The sequence below is a fragment of the Equus quagga genome, chromosome 13 (assembly GCF_021613505.1).
Source record: "Equus quagga isolate Etosha38 chromosome 13, UCLA_HA_Equagga_1.0, whole genome shotgun sequence".
Lineage (NCBI taxonomy): Eukaryota > Metazoa > Chordata > Mammalia > Perissodactyla > Equidae > Equus > Equus quagga.
Genome location: NC_060279.1, coordinates 76,738,230 through 76,758,436, shown reverse-complemented (window position 1 = coordinate 76,758,436; position 20,207 = coordinate 76,738,230). Strand labels below are relative to the sequence as shown.

General features: G+C 49.3%; 1 protein-coding gene across 1 annotated transcript; it reads left to right on the top strand.

Moving 5' to 3' along the window:
• Positions 1-56: 56 nt before the first annotated feature.
• On the top strand, positions 57-19,027 carry EMC8 (ER membrane protein complex subunit 8). The gene is made up of 5 exons (XM_046682226.1): positions 57-542; positions 8,359-8,435; positions 14,330-14,399; positions 15,121-15,215; positions 15,771-19,027. Exons 1-5 carry the CDS (start codon positions 312-314, stop codon positions 15,928-15,930), a joined length of 633 nt encoding a protein of 210 aa, XP_046538182.1. The 5' UTR covers positions 57-311; the 3' UTR covers positions 15,931-19,027.
• The last annotated feature ends 1,180 nt before the right edge of the window (positions 19,028-20,207 follow it).

The following is a 20,207-nucleotide window of genomic DNA, read 5'->3' as shown; positions in this document are numbered from 1 at the left end:
GAAGTGAGGGAGCGTCGCGAACGTCGTAAAAGGCCGGGTCGGGCTGCTTTCCGGCGGGCGCTGAGGCACCGCTTTCCGGCGGCGCCTGGCGAGGACCGCGAGTGGAGTGTGAGGCGGCCGCGTCGGCTTCTTCTGGGCCGGAGCGGGCGTCCGAGGGGCCGAGCCGGGCCGGTCGGGGCCTCCGCCCGCCGCTGGGCCGCGCCACACAACCGCCAACTCGTCTCCCTTCTCCGCGGAGGCTCCGCGCGGCCGGGCAGCGCGGCCGGGCCTCCGCCGGCGCCCGGGGCCTCCGGGGCCATCCCGGGCTCAGCATGCCCGGGGTGAAGCTGACCACCCAGGCCTACTGCAAGATGGTGCTGCACGGCGCCAAATACCCGCACTGCGCCGTCAACGGACTGCTGGTGGCCGAGAAGCAGAAGCCGCGCAAGGAGCACGTCCCCCTGGGCGGCCCGGGCGCCCACCACACCCTCTTCGTGGACTGTATCCCCCTCTTCCACGGCACCCTGGCCCTCGCCCCCATGCTGGAGGTGGCCCTTACCCTGGTAAGCGCGGGAGAGGACAGTGGCTTCCACGCAGTCCCAGCTGGCAAGAGCTCAGAGCCCACCCCCGAGGTCGCCGTGACGGTGGACGGGGGGACCCCCGGGGGCGCGCGGAGCCGTACCTGGCCCCCGGTGAGCTTCCGCGGACGGCAGCTCTAGCCGCAGCGGCCGACCGAGCGACCTGCACCGCCGGGGATGTTTTTAGAGGCGATTTAGGCGACGAATAACGCACTGATTTTTCTCAAACCGGTAGCCTTTATAGCAACAAGCCCGAAGCCACGATCGCTAGCCGGGTGATGATTCAACAGCGTTTGTATCTGGGGTGTGGAGCCGCGGGAAGTGCTGCTGTGCCGGGACCTCAGCGCCGGAGTTTGGTGCTCGCGCAGGTTCCTTCTCCGCCGGGGGGTCAGGCTGCGGTTCTTCGGTGTCGGGACGCCGGGACCCCAGAGGGGAGACGCGGTTAGGGAGTAGCGTTGACATCACGGGCGCTCTCTGCTTGGAGGTGCACGAGGGCTGTGCTAGGAGATTTGTCTGTGCCTGTTAGTGGTTAGTGACTTGTAAGAGGGCTCCTATGGTTGTGGAAGCTAAAGACTTTCTGTCAAACTAAAAAGGGGAAGCACACGTGCCTTCTGTCCACCACGCTCTTCTGTGTCTGCTGGCAGTGACTGCTTTACCAAGTCCGGCGCGGGGAGAGGTTAGCGTGCAGGTGAGCTGGCCGGGAATGGAATTCTAGGCGGTGGTTTGTGAGGTTTGGTGGTCAGTGAAGGGAAAAAGACCACCTATGAACTCCAAGGAGTTGTCGCCACCTTAGGGAGAAGTAGGCTGTAGCCTCAGACCTGCCTCAGTACCTGAGCTCAGGTCCTGTTTTTCACTTAAGTATAAACTATGATGCTGAAAAAACATGAGTTAATTCTTGCGAAAAGCAGCCACGTGTGAGAAGGTGGAGGTGGAAATTCTCTATACCTCCCACCAAGTAAAATGAATCCATTTCATAACTTACCTGATTGTGACATCTATGTAAATTCTTGGTGAGCAGGAAGTGCCTTTGGGCAAAGGCTCCTGGCCTAAGGTTACTGGGCACAGCTTTGAGAGCCTGTGAAACTGACTCATTGTGTGAATTTCTTCATGTCGGCTCTGGGCAGGAGATAGGTAAGAAGTAGATGATATTTATAAAATCAACCGTGTTAGCTCCTGAAGAAATTTGCTGTTGGTACCAAAACAGCACTGGGGTGTGCATGCATATGTTTTAATGCAAGTCTTTTCAACCAACTGTCTTAATTATTCTGTTACCAAGGGAATTGCAGGGTGATTGGGCATGAAGTGCATTCACTTGCAGGGACCCGGATTTGCCAGTAGCATTAATGCAGGATTATTCAGTTCTCCAGTCGTGCCAGGCCTGTGCTGGGGGAGGGATATGACTGTGGATCAAACACAGTCAAAACAGCAGTTGAACTTGCACCAAGCAGACAAGCACAATACCGATGAGTAAGTGCCGTATGTGGGGTTGAGAAAGTGTGAGGGGTCTGAGGGAAAAGTCAGCTAACCCAGGCTTGCAGAGTTAGGGAAGACAGACTGCTCAGAGAAATGGACATGCGAGTACTGGCCCAGTGGGCCAACCATAGTAACCTCGGGGGTGGGAGGTAGAGGAAGAGTGTTCAAAGTAGAGGGATCAGCATGTGCAAAGGCCAGGAGAAAAGGGGGGTGGGAGTTAGAGGAAGAGTGTTCAAAGCAGAGGGATCATCATGTGCAAAGGCCAGGAGAAAAGGGGGGTGGGTGGTGTTTGAGGAAGAACTAGAATATAAAGGGACTGGGGGTACAGAGAGGTGAGCAGTGGACAGATTTCACTGTAGAAAGGAGTTTGGGCACCAGCATGAGGACAGGGTGTAGCCGCTGGAGGAGAGTTGCATGGCCAGATTCGTGTCTTGGAGTGATTGCTCCAGCCTGCAGCAGAGAGGATGTTGGACACAGGAGTGCATCCAAGGCTGGAGGCAGAGAGGTGGCGCAAACTGAGTGCAGTGTGGACGCAGAGAGGGAGACAGATCAGAGAGAACCAGGAGGGAGAACCTCAGGACTCGGTGACTAATGGTATGTGGCCATAGGGAAAAGGAAACATGGCCAGTGCTTTGGTTTCTGACTTACACATTGGGAGGACAGTGGTGCCATTCATTGAGGGCAGATGAAGACAACCTAGTGTTGAAAGTTGAAAAATGAGTCTGGAGCTCAGAAGACGGATGGACTGGAGATACAGATTGGGAGCGAATTCTCAGTGACCTTTGAAGCTGTGAGAGCAGGTCATATTGGCTGGGACAGTGTGTGGAATGAGGAGAGCGCTGTGGACAGGAGCCTGAGGAACTCTAGGTTTGACAGGGTGAATGGAAGAAGAGTTGTTGGCAGGCCAGCCGAGGAGTAGCCAGGAGAGTAGGAGGAAAAGGTGTGTTGCTTTAAATTCGTATAAAAGCCTATCCGAAGTATCTAAGAGCGTGTTAAAGACAAACTGGAACCTCACTTGGAATTGTCAAATGTTACTAATTCTTCTCGTTCTTAAGTAACTTTTGTAGAGTTAAGAGTTATGCTCCTGTTATGAGATGTGAACGCAGTACTTGAGAGAATTAAATATACTAACTAGAAACAACTACATTGGAAAATTCACCTTTACATGAATTTCCCCGAGGAGCTGGACTGCCTCCCAAACCAGTTACCTGGGGACGGGAGCTGCCCCACGGGGACCTGGACCCTCCAGAACCGAGACAGGCCCGCTGCCTCCTGCTTAAGAGGGAGGGGGTGCTGCATGAGGCCCCTTTGTGCTCTTGCCCCCACCCCCCACCGAGTCGCTACACTCTGCACTCCAGGCTCAGCTTCCAGCATGCCCCAAACATGCCCGTCAGGGCTCAGCGAGTCTCCCGGAGAGCTGGTTGGGTCCAAACCAGACTGTCGTGACTTCTTTTCACCAGAAAACAAAGAGCTGAAGCTCTGTCCTTGCCAAGCAGGGGTGGTTTATGCTGGCTTCTCTTTTATTGACCAGAATTTTTAATTATAGCCTCAGCATTTGACAAATACGAAAAAGATGCCAATTGAGTACAAATTAAATAACTTTCAGAGTAAAGTTATAAAGGAAAATTTGCAATTTGAGTCCATCCGGAGATTTCTTATTACAATTAAGGTATTTAAGTTTCTATCATTCAAGTTTTGACTCAGCAACTTAATGATAAAAACCTGAAGGCAATGAAAAATCTCAGTGTATGGAGCCATAATTTACCAGTATGTCAGACCAGGAAGATTAATTTTAATAAAGCATCTAAATCCATGAACTGTATCAACGAGGCCTTATTCTCAGGGCTTTTTTCTATTTAGGGAGTTTCATATTGTAATTATTTTTGATAAGTGGGAAAGGCTGACTTGATATGCTGACCATCAAAGGGCAACATTAGACTCCTTTGAAAGGCTTTTCATTATAATTTTCCATTTTAAAAAAATCCTTGCATTTCTGGGTGCTTTTTATTTTTTTTTAAGTACTTATACCTGTTATCTTAGTTATCCTTGTACCCTTTGACGTAGGTAGTGATGGAATTATTTCTAATAGCAAAAACCCATAACATGTTGGTAGGGAAATTGGCATGAACCTGCTGTTTCTCTAAGCCTTTTTTGTCCTTTTCCCCTCTCATTGATTTCCTAGTTCTGTGGAGCAGCTGTTGGTTACATTCTGCTCAGATGACTTTCTTATTTGCCAGTTGTCCTGATCACCACGATTTCAGTCCGGAATTCTTTCTGCTGCCTCCCTGTGTGCCTTCTCTGTGCTCATTTGCATGAGCTGCTGTCCTCTGGCTCTCCCCCAACTCCTCCTGCCCCTTGTTTATCTCCAGAACATTCATGCACTAGCCTGGGAGCAGGATATGGTTGCTCGGTTCTTCCCCCTCTGTCCCTGTCCCATTTGCCTCCAAAGCTCTTCTTTCCTCAGCTCCTTTCTGTTCCACAGAGAAATCCGCAGCCCGCTGGGGAAGCCTTTCTTTCAGCGAAGCCGGCAGTCCCTCTCCTTTGACTGCAGGGCCTGCTTGCCGCTTCAGACAGGGAGTCTCACAGACACCCTCAACTTGTGCCACTTGTACGTGGCGTGGCAAGCGTGGGAGTGATGCCCTTTGCAGAGTGGCTCTCTTGTCACTTCACTGCTTTGCCTTCGTTATGGTTGGTGTATAGTTACAGGACATAGGTGACAGTGCTTTGAAAACTGTAAAGTGCCTCCCACATGCAAACGTTAACAAGTTTGCTGAGAGGAACTCCTTTCCGTGTGCAGAGTCCACCTGGGAGTGAAGGGGTTGAACCAGCGCCTTTAGTAGCTCTACGTGTCTAGAATGGAATGAGCCAAAAATGCCATTGAAGAGAGGGCTGCAGGCTCATGCCAGGGTCAGAGTGTCCTTCCTTCCCTCTGAAAAGTGAAGGAAACTGCATGAGCGCATGCGGAATTTGGGCCCTGTATTCGGTCAGTTTTACTAAGTTGACACCAGGTTTCACTGCTGTCCTGGACTTTGATTTTCATTTTGATTGTTGACAAGATGCATGACAGGAATAGGGTGTCATAGCAGCAAGGCAGAGAAGAGGGATGTGGATTCACTTCTCGGCTCTTTTGCCTTTGCCCTGCCCAGCTTGGGAGGGAGCTGTGTGCCTTCACTGTGCAAGCTGCCGCTTAAATCCACTAGGGCTTCTCATGAGTGAGCCGTTTGGGCTTACTGCAGGATTCTGAAGCCCCTTAAGACCTGCTTGCCCCATCTCCACCCCACCTCCGTCCACACTGCTCATCTCCTTCCACATACCGACTTTTACTCCACTCGAACTCACTCTCGCCTGATGATGTCTGGTACCATTTTTGAGACTATCAAAGAAAACTCTTTCCCTTATTAAAATTTGTTCACCCTACCTCTGGACTCTGGTGGCTGGTGTGGAGCCCTTGGTCGGTTCTCCATTCCTCCCCTTCATGGTCTCCATTCCTCAATTGGTGGCCAGTTGCAAGTATATCTGGACAGCTGTGGACAAGCTGTGTGTGCCCATCATAGGCATCCATACAGTTAACTTGGTGATTCTTGTTTGAGTCATTCACAAGTTTCTAAAATCAAACCAGAACTTTTGAGACCTGGTTCACTTTTACGACAGTTCTACCAGAAGTTCAAGGTCATGACATTATTTTTCTGCTGGAATTTCATTAGACCCTTGGGGTTTTTCATATAGGAATTTGCCCCACCTCAGGTAAAGTGTAAGTCGAGCTGTGTATAGTGTTTGTCACAAGAATCATCTTGCACGTCACGTGTTTTCTGTACTCCCTTAGGGCAGCTACAAGGTGACAACATGTATGTTTGCTGGGAGATGAGTCCTGCCCCCTTGCTTCAGCCCAGGAAAGGGATCTGGGAGCAGCTTAGACTGCTCACTAAAGACTGCCGCTGGGGATGGTCAGGACATCGTCAGTAGCGAATAATTATCTTGTCCCTATGTTAAATGTAGCTGTAGTCAGCTAAATAATAGCCCCCAGGATGTCCACATCCTAATCCTCAGAACGTACATGGCAGAAGGGACTTTGCAGATGAGATTAAGTTATGGATCTTGAGATGCGGGGATTATCCTGGGTTATCTGATGGACCCAGTGTAATCCTCAGAGAAGGAGAAGTGATGACAGAAGCAGAGGTCAGAGGACGCACCACCAGCCAAGGAATGTGGGTGACCTCTAGATGCTGGAAAAGACGAGGAACAGGCCCTCCCCTAGAGCCTCCTGAATGAGTCGGCCCTGCAGACCCATCTTAGACTGCTGGCCTGTAAGGTAATAGACTCTGCGGTGTTCAGCCACCAAGTTTGTGCTTTGTTACAAGGGAAATAGGAAACTAAGACGATGGCCAAACTTTGGATACCATCTCTAGTTCTGACTCTGGATATAAGGACAACCCACACTGGAAAGCCAGGAGAGGGATTCCCAAGTGGGCAGAGATGAGAGTCACCTTGAGAGAGGAGAGGACATGCTCTAGATGCTGGTCTTAGATTGGAAACAAAGGCTGAGAGGGCCGCACTAAAGGGGAGGTAACCGTATGGGTCTCAGTTCAGGGAGTGGGGCCAGATGCCAAATTTTAAAGCTAGGTTATGCCCTTTGATGCTACGTGGAGATACATTTAGGAAAAAATGAGAGAAATTGCTACTATAAGAAACAATAGAAAGTTTTTAGAAGCCATGCCTTTAAGAGGTGATAAAAACAAAATGTAGGGACCAGCTCTGTGGCCGAGTGGTTAAGTTCACGCCCTCCACTGCGGTGGCCCAGGGTTCGGATCCTGGGCGCGGACATGGGACCGCTCGTCAGGCCACGTTGAGGCGGCGTACCACATCCCGCAACTAGAAGGACCTGCAACTAAGATATACAACTGTGTACAGGGGGGATTTGGGGAGATGAAGCAGAAAAAAAAAAAAAAGATTGGCAACAGTTGTTAGCCCAGGTGCCAATCTTTAAAAAAAAAAACAGATGTAAGTAATTTGGGAATAATTTTCAGCAAAGTTACAGTGAAAGAGCCATTGTAAATATTTTTGAAACGTAGACCTAATCTTTTGGGTAGATGACGAAAATATCTAATTGGTTCAGTGAGCCTTGATTTTGACCCAGTATGGTAATTTGTGAGCTCTTGAGAGGCCAGAATTATTATTCTAATCCTCATGTGAGCCAGGGAACCTTGGACTGTAACCATCTTAGAATGTCTGCTTTTAGTTGTAAAGGAGACTGTCGGAGGCCCAAACTAGAATTTAAGACAAAGAGCAAAGGGGATATGTTTTTAACAAAAAGAAAGAGGGAAAAACATTTTAACTAGTTAATTCACTGTGAAAAAAGCAAGGATCAATTTTATTTCCTCTTCTGCAGACTGAGAATAGAATTTATTGCAGTGTATTATTAAAATTCCGTTATGGTAGAACAGTTAGGGTGACCTTTTGTTGTTTTTAATAATGGCATTAGACCTGCAGGAAGCTAAATCTGATGAGAAAAGAGTGGCATTATAGAACAGACAAAAAACTCTCAAAGTCTGCCACCACACTCTCAGTTAAAAGCATGCCACAGGGGATTGAGTGAAGAGTGTGTGTGTCTGTGTCTCACTCACTCACTCATCCTTGCCTGCATCTGCCTACTTGTGTGTGTGAGCCTGTTTACCCCACATCCCTTTGTGAAGGGTTTTTCGTGGTATGTTTCTAGGAATACTGAAAATATAGTATAAAAAGACTTGGTCTTCAAAGAGACTTAGATTCGCAGTCTGGCTCTGCTACCTGGCTGTGCAAACTTAGAACCTCTGAGCTTTGGTTTGTTTATCTGTGAAGGATTGATTTAATTGGTCTTAAGGATTTTTCAAGGCCCAGAATGCCTCGCTTCTTTACACTGTAAGAGAAGGTGGGTAAGGATGGTCTCCCCTCCCGCACCTCCCCACAGCTCTGCACCTGGTTAATAATTGTCGACACTAGGGCCTTCTGCTTGGACGGCGGGAGGAGGTCATTCCTCATGTCCAGCCCCACCCCCTCCTGGCCATCACAGGGTCCTCATCTGTGGGAAGATGCCCCCTCACTGAGAGCAAGGGGCCCGTGCTCATCTGTGCTTTCTCTGGCCTCCCGTGGACCGTGGAAAGCAAGCTGGGATGACGTTTTTTCCATGAACACCCGTTTCATTCTTGTAGCCTTTCTTCTGGGGAGAAGGATATAGGGATTATGTCGTGTCTTGTCCCAGCATTTGGGGGGAGGAGTCTCCTGTGTTTATTGAGACTTAATATTTAAGGGAAAATCATTCATCTTTTCTTTCCAATTTTTGTTCCTCTTTCAGATTGATTCATGGTGCAAAGATAATAGCTATGTGATTGCTGGTTATTATCAAGCTAATGAACGAGTAAAGGATGCCAGGTATGTCCATGCAGAAACCCTCTATGGTCTGAAAAATGATCATGTGACAGACAGAGACGATCTCTGATGTGCTTTCGGACCTTCTGTAGACTCAAGATGCGGAGTCCGAGAACAGAATGCCCCGCCCTCGGTGCTCGCTCGTAGTACTTGAGGGGAGCTGTGCTGTGGGCAATTCCAAACAACAGATGCTGAACTTTTAGATTAACTTCGAGATTCTCTCTTCTATCTTCTTTATTTTTCTTGAAAGGAATTCATACACTAAAAGCAACAGTCAGGGGCCTCTGATTTCTCAGCTCTGCGTTGCTTCCCATTCCCAAACTAGAAATGGTGGAGGGCAGGGCCTAGGGGAGAACCCACGCTGTGTTTGGGTAAATAAAACAGCTTTTAGGTTTGGTGCTCTCAGGGTCTGATACTGTGATGAAAATGTCATGTTTGCTGCTCCCTTCGTGCTGGCCCCTGGCTCCTTTGATCCAGATATTAACCCCCACTTTGGTTCTCGCTGATGCGCGAAGCTCAGAGCTTTGCCTCATTTCTGCGTCAGTCTCGGTCCCAACAGAAAAACAGATGACACGCTGAAGTTAGGATAATTGGAGAAGGGCTTAATAAGCGACTTGTTTCCAAAGGTGTGGGCGGTGTGTAAGAGAACTCACCAGAGGGTAGTGCGGGAGCCCACCGCTGGTGACAAAAACTGGTAACTCCCCTGGGCCTGAAGGGATGGGGAGGAAAGAGTTTGGTAAAGTCCACCTCAAGAAGAACAGTGCCCTTTGATCAAGAGACACCCCCTGCAGCCATACTGATGTGGCCTCCCAGGGAGAGCCCCAGAGGAATCGGTACCCTGACCTCCTTCTGATTTCCTCTAGCCAAAAGCAGGGGCAGCTGAGACATCTGCTGCGTGGTATGTAACGGGAGGACACGCGGAGATGCCCTGACACACTTTCCCTTGTCAGATGGAGCCGACTGACGCCAGTGTCCGGGCAGTTAGGGGAGGCAGTGAAGGACCCTGGACCAGAGCGCCTCCTAGCGTTATGTCCACTTGCTCAGCATAGGCAAGAGGTTGAGCTCGGTAGCATCTTTGGAAAAAATATAATAGACTGGTGACCAAGTATTGGTACCACTGATGAGGGCCAAGTGCACCTCAAGGACGTAAACCCCTTTTACCCTTGGAGGACTGAGTGAGTCCCGTCGGGGCTCTGAGGGAGGCAGAGTAACCAGCAAAATGCCAGGCTCACAACGACTCCTGTGAAAGCCCCTGGACAGAACACACAGGCGCGGTCTGGGCCCTGGTTCTCTGGCTTCTCCCACTGCCTCTCTGTGCTCTGTCCGAGTCCAGGAGCGCCACTAGTTCCTCCTCAGGTGCACCTCTTGTTAACCCCAGTCCTTCCAGGACCTCCTCTCCATTTGGTCCATCCGCCTCCCCTGTATTGATGACTCAGTGTCTGCATTTCCACCTCTGAGCTAGAGCCTATTGCTGGGGCCTGTGTCAGTCCTGGGCTTTATTCCATCAAAGGGACTGACTGGGCACACAGTGCCTGCCCTAGGCCAAGCTCTGCACTGAGCAAAGCTAAAGACTCTTGGCCCTTGCCCTCAGCTTGCCGGATTGAACATGGAAGATACTGCCAACATGTGAGACAGTGGCTGTGCCAACAGGAGCAGGGAAGAATTCCGTCCACTGACCTGACCACAGGACCCTCAGGGAGAGCTTCCTTTGAACTAGGTGCTCAGAGTGGGCAGGGTCTTCTCAAGTGCAGATGTGGAGATGGAAGGGAGGAGCGTTCTGGAAGGGGACAGCGTGATGAAGACACCAGGTGGAAATGGGGCAGGACCATGGGGTGCGCACAGAGCGCAATGCCAGGAAGTGAGGCTGGAGGTAGAGCGAGGCACAGCAAGGGCTTCAAGACGGTTCCAGCTTCATTTTGTTGGCAGTGGGAGCCGTCCTTGGAAGGAGGGTTTTCCTGAACCAACCGGTACTTTCCCACAGCTACTCCTGCAGAAGGGAGAGGAGACTAGGCAAGAGGTAATGGCACCAGCTTGTCGAGTGAGTGTAGACACCTCCCTTTCCTTTATGCCCTCGGCACCCCCCAAAACCACGCCTCACAGGTGCCCAAATTTGTGGTGCCCAAATGTACCTGCACAGGCTCTTGTCAGTATGCCTCATTTGGCTCATGGCCTCGTCATCTTCCTGCATCTCTTCAGACCTCATTCCAGCCCAGCCTAGAGTTATCTTACTCAGACACCATTTTCATGCTGTTCATATCTTCTGAATTTCCCAGTTCCTTCACCTTCTCTGCTCAGGAGGTTTTGCATTCCTCCACTGATGTCAATGGTTAGGTACCTACTGACCAGCCATTTGTCAGACCCATAGAGAATATTAAATGCTGAGGGGGGCCAGTGAGAGAAGTGTGCCCAGGAACCCCATAGTCCCTCCTGAGGAGTCTCTGCCGTACTTCAGGATTTAAGCCACCCCCTCAATGTGCCGGTACTGTGTTAGCGGTGGACCTCCCGTCACTAACCCCGTGCCCTGCCTGGGCTTTGCTGGTGGTGTCCCACTGATCCTCACAGGACGCTCAGATGAAGAAACTCCAGCCATAGACAGCCCCTGCACCGGGGCCACACAGTTGGAAGCTCAGGAGCTAGGATCACGCTAACTTCCTCCTTCAACAATCTGCTTACACCTAAAAACCTTCCCTTCTCTCTGCAGCCAGACCTGGCTAACACCTGCTCTTCTTTTAGAAGTATCAGCTGATCAGCCCTGTCTCACAGCATGAGCTTCAGAACCCAGTGGACTTGGACTCAAACCCTAGGTGACTTACTGGTTCACTCCTTGGCCTCAGTGGTCCCATCTGTGAAGTGGAGCTACGAGCTCATACCTTGGAGAGTGGCTGTGAGGACAGAGTGAAGCGATACCCAGTGCATTTAGCTCGGTGCTTGGTTCAGAGTAGGGGCTGGTACTATTACCAGTTCTATGATTACTTTACTCAAAAAGATCAGTCTGTGTTTTTTTTCCCAGTTTAATTGAGACCCAGTTGACATACATCGCTATCTAAGTTTAAGGTATATAGCATAATGGTTTGACTTATCAATCAGTGTTTTAATGTTATGAAAAGACATGTAAGGTATTTGTTAACTGTTGTATTCATTTCCTAGACGTCGGCTGTTACATCAAGTTTTACTATATCCTTCCCTAGTTGCTGGTGTTTTGCTTCCTAATTAGTTTCTCAGGTGGGTTGATTTCAGCGCCAGGCGCAGTGCCCTGGCCTGAGGTTAGATGCTCAGTGAAAAGCTTTTCGCAGTGTAAGACCTCAGTCAGAAGCAAATGCCTGGCTCCTGCTGGTTGGGCAGCAGGATTGACAGAATGCTGTCCCTCTCCAGGGCGCCTGCAGGTTTGTTTGGCATCTGACTGCAAGGAACAAGGGGCGACCCAGCCTAGGAGGAAGCGAAGTCCTGATTGACGTCATAATATGACCGCGCTCCATTTGGAGTGTCATTGGGAATGCTCAGGGTAGGAATAGGGTGGGTCAGTATTTGAGACGAAGTACATGATACAAAAAAGTGAAATCGGCAGTTCTTTCAAATGTTTCAGCAATTCAGTAACTACAAGGTTTTTTTTAACTTCTTCAGGAGAATAAATTTCAAATTTGAGTTCTTGGGTGTCGGAAATGGTAGTTTTTGTTTTTAATGAATGTTGCTTGACCCCCTTCCCAATAAAAGTCACTCAACTACTCTGATAATCCTAAATATTAGGATGATACTTCTCTAAGTTTCTCCGTGGCACATGCTTCACGAGTCCCTAGAAGATCGCGCCCCAGCAAATGCTGCTGCTCCTCCTTTGCACCTGAGGCGGGCGAGCGTGAGGCCCGGCAGATACCGGAGCAGGCGGGCCGTGTGCCCCGCATTGGTGGCTGCACAGGCCGGTCTCCTGCAGCTCTCCTGCTCTCCCGTTTGCGCTGGGCGTAGCCAGCTCCCGGGAAACCCAGTGCTGCGCTGAGAGCTTTCCGTGGGGTGACCTGAGGGACGAGAATCCCTGGGGCCGTCTCTCTTTTAGACTTCTTGTTGTTGTTTCATTCTTCTCAACACAATACTAGACGTCCAATCAGCACGTCACTATAAACTCTCAGTTTAGAAAGTGAAATAGAATAATCAGATAATTTTCATAAAACATTGATCAGATTTTTTCAGCTCAATCACAAGGATGATAATTGTATAGTATGTTTCGCTAAATAAACTCACAATAATCAGTGTATTTTTATGGCCATTTCAGTATATATGGCTTAGTTCCTGCTTCAGAAATCTGAGACTAATTGTACAGGGAAAATAAGGTACACAAAGAGACAACTGCCTGCTAAGCATTAAGTGTTAGAGCATTTTAGAAATAAACACTCAGTTTAGACAAGGGGCAGATGGACCTCAATCTGGGGCAGTTTTGCTGGGCCTCCCAGAGAGGATGGCGTTTTTGTGGGCATTAAAGATGGGAGGGAATTCACTAAGCAGAGATTGGTGTCGAAAGGCATGCCAAACAAGGAGCAGTGTGAGTGAGGAGGGAAGGGGGCGTGAGGGAGATGGTATATAGACTGAAATTAAAGACACAAGGGATTGCTCCTGAGAGTCCACAGAGAGAAGGGCCTGGATCTGCCAGGCTGAGGACGGGACTTTTAACTTACAGGCATTCGTGAGTGGCAGGGAACAAGATGGAAGTTTCATTTTAGGGAAATTGATCGAAAGAGAATTTTCAGGATACATCAGATAAGACAAGCCTAGAAGTTGAGACCAGTTAGGAAGCAGTTTTAGAAGCCCATGCCTACGGAGATAGCATGAACACAACGATGGCAGGGAGAATGAAGGAGGCCAAGGCAAGGAGAGACCGAAACACCTGCTGAGAGACAGGAAGAGTGGGAAGGGTGACCTCCCCCGGAGAGACGAGCAGTAGGCCGCCTGCCTGGGTGTAGCGAGCCGGTGGGAGGCCTCGGAAGGGCAGCGGGTGGCTGGTGGGCTTCAAGGGTGCTGACCACGGAGGTACGGGGTGGACGCCAGCTTGTTGAAGAAACTTGAGAAATGGAGTTGAAAGGGAGGGGAGAAGTCGGACATTGAGTAGAGGGAACCAGTTAAATAATTTTTTTTCCTACAAAGGAAAAGACTCAGATTTGATAGCAGAGCTGGGGCCATTGAGAGGAGAGGAAATATAGATTAGGCCCTGAAGAGGAGGTCAGAGTGGGTGGGCCTGTGGGCGGGAGGAGGCCTTTTCCTGAGCCTGGATAGAAGAGTAACTGGAGGGGTAGTGCAGGGGGAGTGATGTGGGAGCCACTCTAGCTCACTTTATTGACCTAAGGTCGAAAGTGGTCATTTGGCAAGGTGGTGATGAAGGCAGGCACAGAGAAAATTTGGAGTGGCTTAGGAATTTTAAAAATTGAAAAAACAGAAAAAGCAAGTGACTCGGTTGCCAGCAGCTAAGAAGTGGACCGTCAGTCACTTTGCAAGTGTGCAGATGGAGAAGGCAGGTCCAGGAGGCTTCCCGCCGGGAGCTTGGCGCAGCGCGGGCGAGAGCGCTCAGCAGCGCAGTCCGTCCACAGGCTGCGGGTGGCGCTCTCCCCTGGGTTCCAGGGAGCCTTGCCATTTAGAAGACGGCTTCTCAAGATCCCCTCCGCAAGGGCCTCCTCGTAAACTAAGGCAAGGACCTGCTTTGCACTGTGCTCCCCTGTGCCCTTACAGCACGTGTCCTCAGCACGTCATTGTGGCAGGGGTGGCAGTCACCAAGAGCTGCTTGAAACAGGTGTAACAAACAGACGCAGTTTATTGCTGCTGTTGATCTCTTTATCGTGGCTAGTGAACCATGCCTTAGGTAGACAGCGTTGAATGGCACTAACCAGAACGTGGTAAACTCCCGGGTTCTTCTTTTGCAGTCCAAACCAAGTGGCAGAAAAGGTGGCCTCCAGGATCGCCGAGGGCTTCAGCGACACCGCTCTCATCATGGTGAGTCCCTCCCGGCTGCCTATCATGTTCTCTGTTTACAGGATGGCCACGGAGCATTCTCTTGCCAGCGGGGTACTGTACTGTATAAGCCATCTTCCTTTTTGTGGACACTTCATCAGACCGTGGGCGTGTCGTGCAGTCTTCTCCCACCTGCAGACTGAAAATTGCTGAGTCACAGGCCGTGGTGTGCGTGCCACTGCAGCCATGTGTGCACAGAGCACGTGGATCTCCAAAAGGGCTAGTCGTTCGAGTTCAGCAGCTCTCAAAGTGGGGTCCCCATGTCAGCAACATCACCTGGGAGCCTGTTGGAACTAGAGATGCTCAGGGCTCAGTAGTCTGTTTTAATAAGCTTCCTGGTGGTTCTGGTGAGGCTCACGTGTGAGAACCGTGGACTAAGAATGGCCAGCAAGCCTGTAGGGAGGAAGGAAGGGTCAGGTAGATGGCAGCTGACCTCACGAGCCTTGTTAGGTCCTCCCAGTTCAGACAGAATGCTAACAGAGAGGGAAGAAGTCATGTTTGGAAGCTCCACCTTTGTAAGAAAACAGTGAAGTACTTAGTTTTTATCCTGCGTAACACACGGTTTACCTTAGGCTGCACTCGTCTGTGTCAGATTTGCAGCTTCAGCACACTGCAAGGTGGTGCCTAAGGACTTCCAGAAAGGTGCTGGCTGTTGGCTTTTTGTTAGCTCTGTTCACAAGCGTGTCCTTTGTCCCATGCGCAGGTGGACAACACTAAGTTTACGATGGACTGCGTGGTACCTACGATCCACGTGTACGAACACCACGAAAACAAATGGCGGTGCAGGGACCCACACCAGTGAGTGCCATGTTCTCAGAATCACCTGTGTGCAGTGTGTGTGAGGCTGTTCATGGTCACCCAGCTCCCGCAGGAAGGCAGACCCCAACCTTCTGTGTTTCTAAGTTAGCATATTCTCCAGAGGAGTGTACAAACCTCACAGAAATCATGCGTATTGCTCAGCTGCTCAGGACTGAGGCCTGCAGGGCTTCCGAGCAGTAGAGACAACCTGAGAGTTACTCAAGGGCCTTCCCACCCCACCCCAGGGCTCCTCTCCCCAACCACACCCTCCTTCCCGGCGTTTGGTTTGGTTTGGTTTAGTTTATTTGTAATCACTCAGAAAGCATTAGTCAGTCGTCTCCCAGCTTTTTCAGAATCTCATTTGGAGGGTGTCTCTTTCATTTCGTAAACATGTTTTACATTCTTTATGTACATCTTTGTGTCCTTAAAATGTACGTGTTTGCTGGTATTCATTATTCTCCTTTATACCACTGTGCGTGTGGCTGGGTTTCTGTTTACTCTGTTGAAAAGCTACTTGTTGTCGCTGAGGTTGATTTCTCCTGTCTCACATCATAGTGATTACTGTGAAGACTGGCCTGAGGCCCAGAGGATCTCAGCGTCACTCCTGGACAGCCGGTCCTACGAGACCCTCGTGGATTTCGATAACCACCTGGATGACATCCGCAATGACTGGACGAATCCAGAGATCAATAAAGCTGTTTTGCACCTGTGTTAGGGAGGGACCTCAGTGACTGGTGTCTGGGCATTTCTGCTACACTGAAGAAGAATAGCTATTTTTAAATGTAAATAAGATATCTCATAGCCTGTATGGAAAGCTGACAGTTTTCAGAAGTGGCATGTGCTTGAAAGAGGGCAGAATGTCCCGTCAGTCGTCTTTTTAACACAGAGTCTAGAAGAGGTGCAGACTGTCCAGGCTGACCCCCTGTGGAGGCTTCCCAGTTGTATGTTGGCTGTCAGCCTCCAAATCAAAGGTGTTTCTGCTTGTCCAAGATGGTTCCTATTAAACAGTTTGACCTAACCTTTTATAATCTGCAGAGGATACTTTTTAAGGCTTATAAACGATCTTAAAAAAAAAAAAAAAAGCCCACATCTTATACCTGAATGAGAGTGTCTGTGAGTTTTCATCCTGTTTGAGTTACTGTCTTCCTGTCCTAGGACTGGGCAGGCGCGTGGCGTGCTGGTGCCCAGCGCTGCCTGAACGCCTGTGCATCGGCCTTCCACCGTCGGGAGGCTGCGAACTGCACTGCCCTCACCATGTCAGGCCCACAGAGCAGCCACGGCTCAACACAGCGGGGTACCACCACTGCTGCCTGGGCACCCGTCATCCTTCAGGGTAGAAACAACGTCGTCGGTGATGGGAGCTTGGATGGGAGCACAGTGTAGTCTTCCCAGTCAGCCAGAAAGCCTGTAACCTGCAGGGTCAGAAAGGGGAAATGGAGCTGTGCTAAGATGACCTTAAAGCGGCAAGAGTCGGTCCTAACTCCCAGATGACTTACATGATGGTCCAGATGGTTCTAGTCTGTCTGTGTCTTCAAAATAATTGTTTATTTTGTATTTGAAGCAACAAAAGCAAAACAAAACTTAGACTCCTTGAGTCCTGCAGAGCGCTATCAATTTTTTTTATTGAGTTCATAATAGTTTACATCACTGTGAGGTTTCGGTTGTACGTTATTTCTTGAGTGTCACCACATGAGTGCTCCCCTTCACCCCCACTGCCCCCCCACTCCCTTCCCCCGGTAAGCACAGAACTGTTTTCTTTGTCTCGGTACTTGTTTCTGTTCCACGTATGAGTGAAGTCACCTGGGGATTGCCTTTCTCAGACTGAGAGCGCCATCATTTTTCTGCTTGGAACGTTTGGCCAGGCTTTGAGCCCAATCATAGGAGATTGGTGGGGAAGCTTTATGATAGCATTGCATTTTTCTTTTTCATAGGAATTATTTCAAGCAGAGTTCAGAGAACCGTACCTTTCCTCTGTCTTGTTTTTGACTACATGAAGGAAATTTGTAACAATTGGAGTGATCCATTGAAAAGGCTTATGACACAGCGTTCATCATCTTCTCTTAACAAGTAGGAAAACATTGCAGACATTGCTTCCAATAGACGTGCTGTGCTGGACCCACAGATCCTCTCTTCCCTGTTCTTCAGACACCTCTGCCTCTCCCCCTTCGCGTTGTAAGCTGACGTAGTTTCACGTGAGGAAGCAAACGAAGGATGGAGCATCAGTGCGCCTTCTCGCTCGCTCTCCCACCTCCGTGCCGGCCCCTCACAGCTGGAGTGCAGTGCACAGTCTCGTTCTAGACGGGTTTGTGTTTGTTTCAAAAAGGGAGAAGAATCACCTCCAGCACGTAGAGAGTCTTGTTTTTACTCATTTTCACTTCTTTGTGGGGTTCTCATGCTGGATTCTCCCACCAGCTTCCTGGGAATGTGTGCCATCCTCCAGTTTCGGCCTAGAACCAAGTTTTTTTTCATGGCTGCCACAGGCTTACGTTTTCAGAAGAAAGGCTATGAAATACTTTGAAGGGAAGAGTATATTTGTGAAAAAACAAAAAAAGATTTCCAAAGTGCAGATGCTTGCTCCTGCATCCTTGTAAAAACAGCAGAAGCCTCAGCTGAGCCCCCGGCCCTGTGCCAGGCCCCGTCTCCCTGGCCCTGAGGACAGGCCTCATTTTTCCCCGCCCGGGATAAAAGTCAGAACCATTCTGTCAGACAGCCACCTGAAATGTGTGCGCGCACTGCCTTTTTACAGACAAGACTTAAAGGAGCAGCGCTGAGTATGTTTGTACTTTGAAAACTCTGTCCATCCAAACATTAAGAAATTCTTAAATCTGACGGGATTGGAGGAGAGGGTATGTGTGGGGGGGAATCTCCATCCCTTAGAGCAGCCACATGCTGAAAATCACCCTGCTGGACGTTTTTCTCTCTTCCATAGCATCCAACCTTGACAAGTTGAGTAGGACAAATAAATTATTAATTTATATAAAAACATCATTTTCCGTTTCTAACCATGGTTGCCTTTAAGACCTGAGGATACTAAACGTGGAAGAGTAGGCAGGAACTTCACAAATAACGAAAAGCACTGTGCTTGCTAAGGAAAACCGATGTTGCTAATTCTAATGAAATTAGATTTAGAACAGAAAACAACTTAGAAATCTTGAGTAATTTACATTTGCAAGTCAATTTTCCAGGGGTCCGGTATTTTTAAGCCGCCTCAGTGTAAAAAGTCCTTATATAATTAGCTTTAATAGCTTATTTTTCTGATTGATGTACTTGGAAAACCTATTGTTCCTGCATAAAGTAATTCTCAGTTTTTCTGACCTACCTTTTTTGTTTTGCCTTTGAAAGAAAAATATTTGCTTCCAAAACTGCCCCTTTGTAGCATTATATCTGTCTTACATAGTAGCTGGTTTATGACATCATGGTAAGTGGAAGCAAGAAGAATAGCATGGCATTAATCTTTATACCCTGTGGACATTCTTAGCAATGTTAGTGAAGAGAGCCGAATTTAAAAATAGACTTCCGTTTTACTAATTGACATTTCTTAAGGCTTTCCATCAGCTCGGTGCCTCTTAAGCAGTGGCGCTTTGCTGTAGTAGAAGGCAGGCCTGAATGTCAGCTTGTGCTCCCTGCCAGCTCGCAGGTAGGTAGTGTTCATCTGACCTCCTTTCCATGCTCTTCAGAACCCAGGGGATACCCAAATATTTTTATCCTCATAATGTTGATTCGTTACTCCTTAAAATGCTTAAGATGGCCTTGAATGGGATGCAAAATCTGATCACTTGCCGTTTCTTAGAAATAAATTGCCAAGAATTGTGTTCTCCGTGGTCTTTTGCTTTCAAAGTAGTGTGACAAGTGCCAGTGCAGCACCCACTTGAATCTGACTGGAGGGAACTTTTGGCTCAAACTAGCGTTGGCTTGTAAAGCAGAATAGCATCCTATGTTTAGTGCTGTCTGAAAAACGTGCCAGAGACCATCAATAAATCTGTAAATAATTGCATTTCAGAGGATCTGTGAAGTTCTGCGGGCAAGGCTCCTGGCCTGGCACAGTCCATGGTAGTTGAGTCTGCCCCAAGGCAGGACTCGTCGGGTCCACCGAGGGCCCTGGGTGCTCCGAGGGCCTGAGGATGAAGTGGAGCCCAAGGTGGACTGGACTTGGTGCCCTCCAGGTCCTCTTCTCCGTGTGTATCGTATTACCAAGGAAGAGCTGATCATCTCTCAGAGCTGGGTGTTCTCAGAGTCTTCCCGTCGCCTCCAGCAGCGCCCCATCCCCACTCTTAGATGACCCCAAAACACTGCAGCGCTGCCAGCCCATAGGAGGAGGTGTAGTGGTGATTGAGAGTGCCAGGTGAGAATCCCGCTTTGCCGCGTCCTGGTTCTGTGTCCTGGTAGGAGGTACTATCTAGTTAGTGTGTTGCCGTGGGCAAGATACCTCTCCTGTCTCGTCTGAAAAAGGAGGGTGATGACACCTACTTGCGGGACTGTCATGAAGACAGGAGGGAATAATGTGTGGCCAGCACTTAGAATGTGTTAGGACTACGCCGAACAAAGTTCTTAACTGCTAATGTTTTAACAATTCTAGAACATACTATCAGCCAGACTAACCCCCAAGGTAAAGGACTACTTAGTCCTCTCCTGAGAAAGAACCCAATGCACAATCATAGTTGAGTGAACGTTTACCGAATGAGTGAGTGAGTGAATAAAACCATTCGGACGTTTCTTTAACCCATTCCTTTACATTCGCCTTCCCAGCACCCTGTGACATTCCAGGGCGTTATCGTCTGCACTTTACAGATGGGGGAACCAAGGCCCAGACTATGGAAGTCACTGCCCGAGGACCCACACAAATCAGACGGAAGGTGAGGCAAGGGCCTCGGGCACAGCCCCTCTCCTGGAGGACAAGGAGTAAAGCCTTCCTCCTTTCTCCACGCTGCTCCCCACCCCAGTTTTAATACATTTTCTTCCTTACTACAGTGTCTGTGTGTTCGTGGGAGAAAG

Coding starts and splice junctions, on each gene's coding strand:
- EMC8 (XM_046682226.1), top strand. CDS start 312: ATGCCCGGGGTGAAGCTGACCACCCAGGCCTACTGCAAGATGGTGCTG. Junction 543..8,358: donor TGGAGGTGGCCCTTACCCTG/GTAAGCGCGGGA, acceptor TTCCTCTTTCAG/ATTGATTCATGGTGCAAAGA. Junction 8,436..14,329: donor GAACGAGTAAAGGATGCCAG/GTATGTCCATGC, acceptor CTTCTTTTGCAG/TCCAAACCAAGTGGCAGAAA.